This window comes from Phocoena phocoena, chromosome 9, assembly GCF_963924675.1.
Source record: "Phocoena phocoena chromosome 9, mPhoPho1.1, whole genome shotgun sequence".
Taxonomy (NCBI): Eukaryota; Metazoa; Chordata; class Mammalia; order Artiodactyla; family Phocoenidae; genus Phocoena; species Phocoena phocoena.
Window position 1 is genome coordinate 47318513 of NC_089227.1, and position 13821 is coordinate 47332333.

The window sequence follows — 13821 nt, forward strand, 5'->3', positions numbered from 1 at the left end:
TGGGCTGGCCCCAGCCCACGCTGTCCGGGGTCCTGTCACAAAAGGCTGATCTTGAACCCACGTACCTCCTGACGGCCGCTTTGGCTTCCTGCTGTCCCCTTACCCCTCACAGCTTCGGGTGCCAGGCCTCCGCGTCCTGGAGGCGGGGCCCAAAGTTCTTTATCTGAGCTGACGGGCGCGGCTCCAAGCTCAGGAAGCTCTCCAAGTTCCAGTGGCTCCTCCCGGTTGGAGCTTCGCGGGCGGGGGATGCGGGGGGCGGGGGGGGGGGGGGGGAGGTGGTGCAGGGAAACAAATAAAACCTCGGGAGGCGGCGGGTGGTGACAGGATACGAACTTGAGTCTCAAGCTACCTACTGCTCCATCGACTCACTACCCGATTCCTCCACCGCGAAGCACCCCCGAACCTCAGCCCAGGCCGGGGAGCACGAGCCCGCCAGCCACCTGCTCTCCCCGTCCGAACGCGCCCCGCCCCTTCTAAGGCCCCAGGTCCTGCTCCCCGCAGCCTTCACGCCACACACCAGCCCCAGCTCGTGCCAGGACGGTGGGCATCAAGATGAAGGCGGCACGCTTCGTGATGCGCAGCGCCGGCTCCCTGGTACCCCGCGAGGTCGAGCATTTCTCGCGCTACAGCCCGTCCCCCCTGTCCATGAAGCAGCTGCTGGACTTCGGTGAGCGGGGACGTAGGGCCCGGGCGGGGACTGGGGAGCTGCCTTAACTTTCAGACCCGGTGTAGGGAGGGCTGGACTCATTACTTAAAACACCTGGTGTCCGCTTTCCTGCTGAACCCTGGAACCTCGAAGCCAGCACACCTTGCCTTTCTTAGATTTGCCTTCTCTCTGACAGTTTGTGCCTGCAGGTCAAGGCCACTTGCAGCCCCGCTGATGCTGGTTGGTTTGAGCTCATCTTTCCTATTCTTTCTGTCCAAAGTTTTCAGTCAAAATAGTTTTTGCTTTCAGTCACCATTTAACAATGAACTGGAAACTTCATCCCCTCCTTCACTGCATAGTACTTCTTGGAGAAGATTCCTAATATTATAAAGTAGCTTCGAATTAACCGAGATTTTATCCTTTAGCCACCCTCCACCCCTCCACAGGGTTCATCTCTCTGTATTCCTAACATTTCCTAACAAAGATTTCTTTGTCTCTTTAGCTTTAATGTTATCTATATATTTGCATTACTGCTGAAAATATTTACAAACTTTCTGCACAAATCTTATAAAGAAAATTTCAAGGATTTAAATGTGGTATTATTTATCACTAGTCTAGAAACATTAGGACTCCCACCCCTCCCCTTTTCCCTTCACTACAGTTTCATATCTAGAACTCTGCAAAGGATGTTGTCTCCCTGACATTGTGATTTGACTAAATCCTGCATTCTTTTATGAATACTAAGAGCCTTGGGATATTATGACTTCTTGGAAGTGAATCCTCATCAAAAAGAGAAAACAATAATTCTCATATTTGGTCACTTTTTAAAAAAAAGAAAGAAAAAGACAAAAGACAATAAAGAATATGCTTACTCCTGAATTATCTACAAGCAGTTACCCAACTGAGAGTTAAATATAATTTTGTAATATATATATGTGTGTTCAATATTGGAAAGTTAATGCTACTCAAATATATAATTTAGATATACTTTTTTCCAAAAACTAAATAGATGCTGTTTATTACAGGTTCAGAAAACGCATGTGAAAGAACCTCCTTTGTGTTTTTGAGACAAGAGTTGCCTGTGAGGCTAGCCAATATCCTGAAGGAAATTTATATCCTCCCTGATGGATTAGTAAATACCTCTTCAGTGCAACTAGTTAAAAGCTGGTAAGTGGTGAACCATTCTGAAACAATCTCTAGTTTTAAGATAGTTATCTGAGTATGAATTCTTACAATATATTAACATCGTAATTGGAAAACAGGTGGTCTGAAGCTTAAATACTTTGAAAGATGTATTTTCTATTAATTTAGGGTAAGTTATCATAAGGGCAGTTATAAAGCTATAAACAGACATTTTTACCCTGAAAGAGTAGATACTTTCACAATATAATTTTAGAAGGCAATATGAAAAATAATTGACAGTTACAATATTAGTTTGTGTTTAAAATAATAAAAGACAGTTTGATATCGCAAAAAGAATCCTGTCCTAGAAATAGATACAAATGACTATTATTTATAGAGGGCCTAATCTTTGTTACTTACAAACCAATTAACAAAGCAGGCCCAGGATCAAATCATGCCTTCCTCTTTTCCTAGTTGTGGAATCCTTGCCTAGTGTCTTATCTCTAGGCCTCAACTCCCCCATCTATTATTGAGGAGAATAAAGTATATGTCTCAAAGGGATATCTGAGTGTAATTAAATGAGGTAATCCATTTTAAAAGCACTTAGAACAGTACCAGGCACACAGCCAGCACTCAGTGTCAGTAATTATCTCCTTCTGCAAATAAGGATACTGACTTAGAGAGGGTAGGTAAACCAAAGGAGCAGATTTTCAGAGAACAGAGCCAGGTTATGCACTGAGGCAGATATGCACCAGACCTTCACCCTAACCCACTGACTGTACAACTTTTTGTTTGTTGATTTAAGAAATATATGTATTATGCACCCATTAAACAATTGCAATCTGAAACATATTCAATCCATAGTATTTACTGCTGCTTTCAAGACTTCTATTCACCTATGAATGAATACAGGAGGAAAAAAATATGAAGCCTTTCTGTAAAAGTAATTTCTAAATGCTTTTGCTATAAAAATAAAGACATTTGACAAACAAAACAGAAAACTGAATAGTGATCTAGGATAGTTAAACAGAAATTTTAAGTTAGCAAGTTGAGGGTTAAATTTGTAGCTTTCTTTTTTCTAAGACATATGTTTTCCAAATGTCTTGGAGGAAAGTTTTAATTTTAAACATAATACGTTCTCTCTTCAAATCATTTGGAAAAAAGCAATCTGTTTTCAGCCACTTGTAAGTGACTATTCAATTTTAAAACTTAAAGCCCACCTGTCGCTTTACAGGTATATCCAGAGCCTGATGGAGTTGGTGGAATTCCACGAGAAAAGCCCAAAGGACCAGAAAACATTATCAGAGTAAGTTTTACGCATTAGAATAAGTGTCTAAAACTTTGACTATTTCTAAACATCAGATTTTTTTCAGACCTCACTTAAAGGATAATTTATAATAGTATCCTGAATAATAAATAACTACCCCCTTACAAATGACAAGTTTTGGCTTGTTGGTTTTTTTTAAAAGCAATAGAGAATTATGGCATTGGAAATGATGCTGAGGATGAAAAGTGTAGAGGACTTTTTAAAAGAAGGAAATCTATTTTTACTCTAAATTTAGTATGATGATTAGATTTGTAGAAGGATTTACTGTTACATAATATCACTGCACGTTGGTGTCATTGTAGAGTACACATTTTCTTTCAGAGTAATTGACAGTCTCTAGCTATAAGAATGAGAAAGAAGACTCTTTTCTAAATCTTACAAGAAATTTGAAGTTTTTTTCACAGTGGCATTCTAGAGCCATCTTAAATAGTACTTATTTTTTAAATTATCTTTTGAAAGAGAAAGCTTAGTGAACAACTGGAGTGAACCTACCACTCACAGAGCTGATATTTTACATGTAAGCTAGAAGCAAAATAAATCTGTTTGTGAAGCTATCTCCTCTACTGTAGTCAAAGAATCTGTAGTCAGAGTCTTCATAAAGCTTCATCCAAACGTTGTATGATTTGATTTGTTTGGATGGGTACTTGAGAAAGGCTTTACCTTCTTTGAAGTAATCTAAGAAATATAAATTAATGAAACTTATTTGAACTTCTACTAACCATAAATGTGTTTTGGCTTAGTTTTGTAGATACTCTCATCGAAGTTCGAAATAGACACCATAATGTAGTTCCTACAATGGCACAGGGAATCCTAGAGTATAAAGATGCCTGTACAGTTGACCCAGCCACCAATCAAAATCTTCAGTATTTCTTGGATCGATTTTACATGAACCGTATTTCTACCCGGATGCTGATGAACCAGCACAGTAAGTTAGTTCATCACGGTCATGATATATAGAGATGGGTGTAGAATACAAGCCATACTCTAAGTAGATATTTCACTACTTGGTGGATCACATTCTTTCTCAGAGGTAGTTCTAATCATTAGTATCCTGATTTTTATAACAATATTCTTTGTTTTTATTTTTCAACAGTCCTTATATTTAGTGACTTACAGACAGGAAACCCAAGCCACATTGGAAGCATTGATCCAAACTGTGATGTGGCAGCAGTGGTCCAAGGTAATTTCTAGGTTTCTGCATTTCCCTTATTGAAAATGTACATTATCTGATTGACACATGTACTGTTGAGGTGACTCTGAATGAATTACTATTCAGAGTGCTCCATTTATGTCTTTATAAACTGTAATAAAGGTCCTTTGTTTTTGAGAGTCAAGTGCTTAAATATTCACTTATAATATTATAAAAAATCTAAACATCAATAGCTAATGTGCCATATTCTCATAGATTATATTTGATATCTGAAGTGCATATATTCCTATAGCAACAGCTATAACTTAATTACTGTGTTCATTTTTTCTTCAATAAAATATTAAAAATTTATTTTTCCATACACATAAACTTGTACTCTAATGAATATTTTGGATTAAGGGTAGTGTATACACTGAAGATCACTTGAAAATTTTACTTGGCATAAATTCACTTAATCATTATGGAAAAAAACCCTTCCATTCCAGATGCCTTTGAGTGTTCCAAGATGCTTTGTAATCAGTATTATTTAACATCTCCAGAATTAAAGCTCACACAAGTGAATGGTAAGCTATAAATTAAATATATTTTTATCTATGTAAAATTCAGTGTTCTCCCAGTATGATTACTTCTTGTAAATACAAAGCAATGTCTGTGTTCCTTTTCTGCCTTCTGAACTTGCCTAGAATTTGTACACATTTTTTTTTTTTGAAGCCAAGGTTCTCTTTATCTCAACTGGAAAGTTCCAATTGAGTATATTCAGTTGCTAATGAAAATTCATAAAGAAGAATGGTTTGAACAGATAATTTAGGATTTAGAGTAGGAGCTAAGTTTCAATATCTTTGATCAAAGAAAGACTGCTTACTACAGAATACAGGAATAAGGAGGTCAGATTTGGAGGAACCACTTGGTAGTGGAGATATGCTCCTAAAGAGGTTACTTATCAGATCTGAAAACAAAAACACTTTAAATTGCACTATAAGAAAGAAGCCAGTCATAGAAGGACAAATACTTGTGATTGCACTTATATGAGGTATCAAAAATAGTCAAGCTCATAGAAGTGGAGAGTAGAATGATTGTTGCCAGAGGCTGAAGGAAGCAAGGAGATGGGGAGTTGCTATTCAGTGGGTATAAAATTTCAGTTATGCAAGATGAGTAAGTTCTAGAGATCTGCTGTATAACACCATTCCTACAGTTAACAATATTGTACACTTAAATATTTAAGAAGGTAGATGTCATGTTAAATGTTCTTACCAATTTTTTGTTTTTAATTTTCACTATAAGTATATATCACTGTTTTGAAAGCAGAGCATACTTCAATAGCTTCAACTCTAGGGTACCTAAAAGGATAAGGTCTTCCCACACTGAATGAAGTAATTACAGGATGAATGCAAGGCACTATTTTTATCTTATCCCATAGTTGCTTCTCAAAGCAAGACAGTACACTGAAATTGGAATAACTTCCTTTCCACTCAAAGTAAACATCTTTTTCAAGTAATAGTTATAGATGAACAATGTTTGTTGGTGGTGAGAATTAAAATCAAGTTGCTCAAATTAAGAGTAGCTTAACTCATGGATTGGGGATAGGGAAATGTAATGGATTGCTAAACCAGAAGTAGGAGTACAAATAAAGACTGAAAAATATTTTTAAGCATTAACAGCATTGTTGCATAATACTTGTAGATAAACTGCTTGAACTGTTTGATGAAATAAAGAGGGAACTGTGCCAGACCTTGTTTTCTGATTCAAACTTTGCCACGGCCTGGAACACCAAAGAATAATACTTTTATTTTTCTTTTCAGAGTATTATGAGGTTTTTGTTTCTATTTTCTTTAGCCTCTTGGTGAAATTTAAGCTTATTTAGCCTATGGGATTTTATGTTTAGTTGATAAAAATCAAGAATAATCAGTAATAATCAAGAATAATCAGTTGTGTTTACTGTTTAAAGGGAAGCTTCTAAGGTAGGACTCTAGAGTGAGGAGGATGGGGAGTATTCCAATTCTGTTTAAATCTAAAATATTAATCAAATAGATATGAAAGTTTATTTTAATGAAATATTTGTTCAGCAGTTCTAAATTAGCTTAATTTTTTCTAGGAAAATTTCCAGGCCAACCAATTCATATTGTGTATGTTTCATCTCACCTTCATCATATGCTCTTTGAACTATTCAAGGTAAGACACTTCACAATAATTGCAATTTTGTTTTTTTAAATGTTAACTGGTTACATTTTTATTCCCTTTATCATTCCCTACTAAACAGGAGCCTCACTATCTTCTCCCAGGCATGCTTCTGTGTCCTAACAAAAAGAAGCTGCAGTTAATGTTTGAAAGGGTACATGCAGTTCCTTGTAGCATCAACATGTATTTGAGAATGCACAATATGAGTCACTATATCTCAATGCTCCCTGTTCCCATTATTTTTCAGGTGTCCAACAAAGCACTAGTCATTCATGCATTCATTAAGGGAGGTTGTGGGGTGAATGCTTCAGTGACTGAGGCCTTGTTATCTCCATCCCCATAGGCCGGTCCAACTCTAAATCCAGAGGTTCAGGTCCAGAATTACTGGAGGTGGCAGGGTCCCAACCTATGACTAGAATATACTCAAAGGACAGTCAGTTCCTTCAGTGATCTACTTTAATGTGCATATGAATCACCTGGGGGTTTTGTTAAAATTCAGATTCTGATTCAGTAGGTCTGGAATTGGGCCTGAGATGAGTAACTTCTAATAAGCTAACGGGTGATGCTGCTGATCCATGGTCCACACCTTCCATAGCAAAACAGTAGGGTAGGGCTTCTTAAACGCTAGTATGCATTAGAATCACCTAGAAAGCTTTTAAAACACAGATTCTTAAGCCTGTCCCAGAGATTTTGATAATCTTGACCTGAGAATCTGCATTTCTAACAAGCTCTTAGAGGATGTGGATGTTACTGGTCTGGGACAGCCAGGTACTAAGAATCAAATCCTGTCCCAGGTTCTAAGCCCAAACTGAAACACTATACCTGCACCAAAAGACAGAAAAACACTTGAAGCTTTGTGATGGTTCCTAAGAGTCCCCTGGACTGGAGAGGAGGAAGTCGTCAAAAAAAGTGAAATCCTCTTCTAATTCTGATGTAACTCTTCCCGGAACCTACTGTTTCCTAACTTATTCTAATGTTAATGCAATGAGGTATTGATTGTACTACAAACGTCTGATCTATTTTATTTCTCTTCAGCTAATGCTTAGAGCTTAACATTATTATATAGAAAGCAGAAAGCAGATAACCTATCAGAAGAAGGGTAGAGAGGAAAATGGGTAAAATAAACCAAAACTTTATCTGTATGAGATTCATCTACTTATCTGAAAACTTGTTTGAGCTTCTTCTCTGTTAAAGGACAAAAGATGCTTTTTTGTTGATTTACTTTTAAATTGAATGGTCCAACTCATACAGTTATTTTGCCATCATTGGTAAAAGTTAAGATGATAATCAAATGCAAATTGAAATTTAATTTAGAATTATTTACTATCCTTTTAAATAGTAACAACCTTTTCCCAGCAAATTTTATAAAAGCCAATAAATTGGTTCAATGATTCACTGTTATTTGTTATGTAATAGTCTTTGGTGCTTAGATGTAAAATGTAATGGAAAGTCAGAAAAGAGAAAGCCAGGAAATGGACTATAAAAACCAATTTCTACATTTAAATTAAGCTTACAAATAAGAACTTGACAGCTAGCAGAATTGTTTTTCCATTAGACATTACTCCCAGTAGCTATATTACATGGTAAATGAATATTTTTCATTATACCTCCTGCATGACACAATCATAAATGGCTATTTACAGAGCTATTTTACTACTAACTTAAAAAAATAAAATAAGAACTTTGAATTACCCTCTGTGCTGCTTTCATTTTAAACATAAAAAACAGTTATTTATTGTCCCTCATCCTCCTGCCATTGAATTCCTTACGGTTTTGTTTTCTTTAGAATGCAATGAGGGCCACAGTTGAACACCAGGAAAATTGGCCTTCCCTGACACCAATTGAGGTGATTGTTGTCTTGGGAAAAGAAGATCTTACAATTAAGGTAACCATTCTCTGTTTTTCTTTTGAGTCTTTCTTAAGAGAATTTTTTAAATAGTCAATAATAATAAAGCTCTCTGCTTTGAACAATAGATCAAAGTCATGTACACCAGGTGACTTTTAAATGAAGGAAAGACATTTTTATATAAACAAATGCGTATTGTTTTATATGTGTAGCTCTGATGACTGGTTTGTTTGTTTAAGATTTCAGATAGAGGAGGTGGTGTTCCCCTGAGGATCATTGACCGGCTCTTTAGTTACACATACTCCACTGCACCAACGCCTGTGATGGATAATTCCCGGAATGCTCCTCTGGTAAGACCAATTATATGGCTAAGTTCACCCCAGCCACCTACTTCTAAATGTAGAGCAAGGATTACAAGGAAGTATTTAGGCAAGTTAATCAATTTAGTTAAATTGGGCATGGGGGTTATGAGAAAGCATTTTGCATTCCTATGATCATGTACACCACTTTGTCAATAACTGATCTTTCCCTTCTAGGCTGGTTTTGGTTATGGCTTGCCAATTTCTCGTCTCTATGCCAAGTACTTTCAAGGAGATCTAAATCTCTACTCTTTGCCAGGATATGGAACTGATGCTGTCATCTACTTAAAGGTATCCTTTAAATCCAATAAAAAAAAAATCATATTTCTGAAAAGACTGCTTCTTTTACAGCCCTGAGTTCTACGGTCCACAGTGAATACCCAAACTGAGTTAGTGCAAATAATGACCACAAGTCATTATATTTTCTATTTGGTATGTGTAGATATATTATTTAATATTTAATGTGGTAACGTATCAAAAAGGAAGTGGGCCAGGCTACTTGCCTCAGTGAAGCAAAATTGTTTCCCAAGAAGTGCATTAGTTTCTGAGTGAGGAGATGCTCATTTGAATTTTTTAAGGCAAATCCTATCGGCATTTGTAAGAACAGCTATACTTTTGTTTTACTTGGACTTGTGGGAAATACATATACGCTAATAATATTTCAGCCTAGAAAACAACTGATATCAAGATACTCAAGACCTTAAGCTGAACTTGTTAGAAATCCAGGGAGAGGAAAGCTGACTGCTCAGAAGCTATCAGTGGGGTGCCTGGCATTTCCTGTTTATACTTTAAAATTTGGTACATGTTTTTTCCATTTCTGATAAAGCCTCAAATTATTTGTTAAGGTCACTGTCCTGATGCTGTTAATCATTTGCCAACTATTTCAAATGAAAATATATTCACAGTTATTAACAACTAAGACATTAAGCTTCTAGGCTCCCATTTTTGTGCAAGGGAAAATGGGACCATTTGCCACATGGTCTTAGAACACCTGAAATAGTTACTCATTTCTTAAATAGTGAAAATGTCTTCAAAGTATTGGAAAAGGTTAACATATTATAGATTTACAGTATCAGATTTTAACAGATCAATAGTATCAGGTTAGGACTCTCACTTTATCACACATACAAAGGTTTTGCAGGCAAAACCTGTTGCTATTCAACTCTATGGCATCAGCAATATCCAAACAAGGGACATGTGTAACTACTGAACACAAATACTATTACCTGATTTATAACTGTATATATATTATTTCAGCCCCTATGGGGTGCAGATAATATTCATTTTTCTTTTATACAGTGCCTAGCATACCATGGACTCTGGTGTGCTCTTATTAGTAAATCAATTAAAAGAATGTATTTGAATGTTTGAATACTTACCTCTGAATTTATTTTGAATAAGCACTTCAGGTACAAATTATGCGATGAATAATTTCTTTGGTTTGATTTTTTCCTCCCCTTTCTTTCAGGCATTATCTTCTGAGTCTGTAGAGACACTCCCAGTCTTTAACAAATCAGCCTTCAAACATTATCAGACGAGCAGCGAGGCTGGTGACTGGTGTATCCCAAGCAAGGAACCAAAGAACCTGGCAAAGGAAAACGTGGCTGTGTGAGGAGGGACCCTCAGGACGCTTTAAGGGATCAAAGTGGGTCTCTGCCAGTGCTGCTTCCTGAATGTTTGCGTGTGAACTCTTGTTTTCTCAAAAACAAACAACAGCAACAAAAACTCCTTGGTCAGAACACTGATGTGAAGAGGAAGAAAGCTCCTTTCTGTGACCCAGGCGAGCACAGTGCAGGACTACAGGAGTTCGTGGCTGGCTAGCTCTTTATTCTTTTAACTTAGAATAACGTATGAGTTTATATCAAATCCTGGAGAAGAAATAAGCCTCAGTTTTCCATCTCTTTATCAGCAAGAACAGGAAAGAGTGAGAAGTAAAGATGTAGGCTAGCAGTTTCAATGACTGATATTTTAGGCCACTGGTTGATGTTATAAGATACTGGTATTTATGGATTATCAAGTGTCAGTGTACCAGTACTTTCCTGTCACTCAAAGGACTAGGGCTTATTTTATACTATATGATTAGAAATGTACGTAAACATACATTTCATATATATCTATGCACTCTAGAGATGAAAAGCCAGTGACTGAAATAACGTTTACTTTGAACGAGGAGGAGTGAGCCAACACATTTTATTCTAAGTTGCAGCCAAGGCATGGGCCTATGTAAAAACTCAGAAGAAAGCCCCTGCTGATAAATGCAGTGCCTTTATTATGCTGCTTTTCCTGTTCACACCTCAAATAAGAAGTGAACACTTATTGCCAGGTGCCTTGTCTTGGTTGAATTTTAAAATATGCACTGATTTCAGGACGTTGGCAGTTGGAGGGAGAGAAGAATTACCAAAGTGATAGCAAAATCTCACCTTGCTTTGTTTATAAATGAAACAGAAGTAGATTGGAAAAACCAGTGTTAGGGAAAGAAATCATGCATTCAGAACCTAACTCAGTAGGAAGGGCTGTTCTCTACACTGCAGTGGTGGTAATCCAAAGGCATCTATTTTCTAGGCTTAAAAAGATGTATTTTTTATATATTTAATTATATTCTCTACACTTCACCATTAACATGTCTGATAAAAATCTGTAGTTAACGAATAGCTCGAGAACATTAGAATTTAAATACTTCTTAGAGTATTTTTAACAAATAGCCTGCAAGTAAGGTTTTCATGCTATCGATGCTGATGCTTTCATTTGTGAATCATTGTGAATGAGAGCTAATGCATGAAAGCTGGAATGCATATGGAACTTTGGGGGAGTTCAAGTATAATATGCAGGTTGATGGGGCAGTCTAGCACATTCCTCTTAGAGAAGAAATGAAAAAACAAAGGAAAGTAGGAAGGAAGGAAGGGAGGGAAGAAAGATGGGAAGGAAGGAGAGAGGGAAGCAGAAGGCAAGCATCTTGCTATATTCCCCACAAATTATTTCAAGAAATGACCCATATTATCATGGATAAATTATTTGCGAGAGAATGAATTGGTGTCTTTCAAAACAGTATGGCTTCTTTAAATGGTTCTCTCACTCTTGCAAGATAATAGGCTTTTATGAGATAATAAACTCTTCTGTGTCAAATTGATGTTTTAAACCGGGATATCGAAAAAAACTAGCACTTCCTGTTTTGTAAAATAATCAGCACTGTCTGTATGTTGAATTTAACATTTGTGTTTAATTTTCTCATGGCCTAGTGGTGTGGTGCTTCTGGTAGTGGCCATAAAAGCCTCAAACTATTTGTTGTGGATTTCAGGTGTTATCATCAGAAGTCCTGGAAGTGACTTTTCTTGATGGTGAGACTCTGGCTCATGCATTTATTGATTACACAGAACTATTTGCAATAGGTTTTGACTTTTCAAAAATTTAAACACTTTTGCACGTAAATTCTTGTATTTACCAAAGATTAAAGCAGTTGATTAATAGTTAACTCAAACACTGTGAACTACCTTTAAAACACAAGAGAAAAAGAAATGTTGGTATCTCAATAACATCAACTGTGTAAATGGAGTTCTATAAAATAGAAATAGTCCACATTGGTATTTGTGAAATCTGTGGAAGAACTTTAGGATCCTAGTGGATGGAAACTGAATGTTCAGGCCCACTTAAATTATTAATGTATAAATTGTGTTTTTGTGTCTAGGTTATGTACAGAGAAATGTGACAATTTTTATAATAAATATTTTTTATTATAATGGTAGATGTAATCTTTTAAAGTTCTTTTCTCAAATTAATGGAAAGTACTAAGAAGAATTTGAGGTAAAGTTTTTCCTCACTTTACACCAAGTCTAATTTAGCTACATATGGGGTATAGCCTTTAAAAAACAAAACCTTAAAATCTTAATTTTTAAACAAAAGATACTTTATAGCATTCCAGAAATTTCTGGTTCTCCTTTGCTCTCTTGGTTATGCTCCAATAACACATAGTACAATGTGTGTTTATCTACATGAATAAATTCAAGAATTGTTTTTCCAATGCATGCACTCTCTACATTTTTTTTTTATAAATTTACTTAAGAGTCTCACTTAGTGACTGTATTTACATAGCAAATACAGTGGAGTATCAAAATAATTACTTAGATAATTTAGGTTCCCAAACAATTTCTAGATTAAATATCTGGATAATAATAGGGTAGAAATAGGATAGAAGTACTAAATTAAGTGGTGACATGTTTTATCTTTGCTATCTTCACACTGTCTTTCTTTACTAATTTAATCCTACTTTATCATTAGACAGCATTCTCTGCCTACCTCTATAATGCCCTTATTGCAAAGTTTTGCAAAAAAACAAATAAAAAAGGAATGGAGGGAGGAAGGAAGAAAGGAAGGGAAGGAGGGAGGGAGGGAAGAAAGAAAAGCAATTAGAATAAAATAAAATTAGTGGAATAAGTTTGTCGTAACTAAATTCTAAAATCTTGTCAGAATAATCATATGTAAATAAAAAATGCCATCAACTATGGCATTAGACTCTAAAGAACCTATACTGAAGCCCTTCAGCCCTTCAGCAATGACATGCTTGTTCACTTGACTACCTTCATTTCTTCTTCTGTCAAGGAAGTACTGCACTGTCTAAAGGAAGCCCAAGAGCACACACATACCTACACACACGGGATTAGCTATACAGTTCCCTTGAATTAAGCAATTTGGGAGGTAGGGGGTTAGCATGTGCCCCGGGCTCAGAACCTTCATCCCCATTTCCACAAAAACTGCAAGACTTCAAGTCCCACAATTCTCCATTTATGGACATGTACATCTTTTCGACTCAATGTGTATACCCCCAAAGGATACTAATTTTCAAGTTCAACAAAGTTGGCTGAATTTTCATTAAAACTGTCTTTACACCATTTCTCCCAAATTTCAAATTTGGCTCGAAATGGTAAGAGCATTTTATCTTAACTACAATAACCTGTGCAAAAAGATCATTGTGACCTAGTAGTTTAAGCACTGGCCTTATAATTTCTTTATTCTACTACTACGCTTTTAGGTACCGTAGTTACACTTAGATGTGTAATAACACTGCAAATGTATATGAAATCTCCAGGTCACTTTGGTCTGTCTTGATCAAAGTATTGAGGAATTTTCATAATTTCACAGGAGCTTATGTAAGAGGTCCCCAACCCTCCACCATGAACACTTAGAGCAGTAGGCTTCTATCTC

At 36.4% G+C, this 13821-nt stretch overlaps 1 protein-coding gene across 1 annotated transcript; it reads left to right on the forward strand.

The window, feature by feature from the left end:
• Positions 1–322: 322 nt before the first annotated feature.
• On the forward strand, positions 323–12629 carry PDK4 (pyruvate dehydrogenase kinase 4). Its single transcript, XM_065884395.1, has 11 exons — positions 323–667; positions 1672–1813; positions 3003–3074; positions 3836–4020; positions 4189–4275; positions 4731–4808; positions 6338–6414; positions 8207–8305; positions 8506–8616; positions 8803–8916; positions 10094–12629. Exons 1-11 carry the CDS (start codon positions 553–555, stop codon positions 10235–10237), a joined length of 1224 nt encoding a protein of 407 aa, XP_065740467.1. The 5' UTR covers positions 323–552; the 3' UTR covers positions 10238–12629.
• The last annotated feature ends 1192 nt before the right edge of the window (positions 12630–13821 follow it).

Coding starts and splice junctions, on each gene's coding strand:
- PDK4 (XM_065884395.1), top strand. CDS start 553: ATGAAGGCGGCACGCTTCGTGATGCGCAGCGCCGGCTCCCTGGTACCC. Junction 4,021..4,188: donor GATGCTGATGAACCAGCACA/GTAAGTTAGTTC, acceptor ATTTTTCAACAG/TCCTTATATTTAGTGACTTA. Junction 8,306..8,505: donor AAGAAGATCTTACAATTAAG/GTAACCATTCTC, acceptor TGTTTGTTTAAG/ATTTCAGATAGAGGAGGTGG.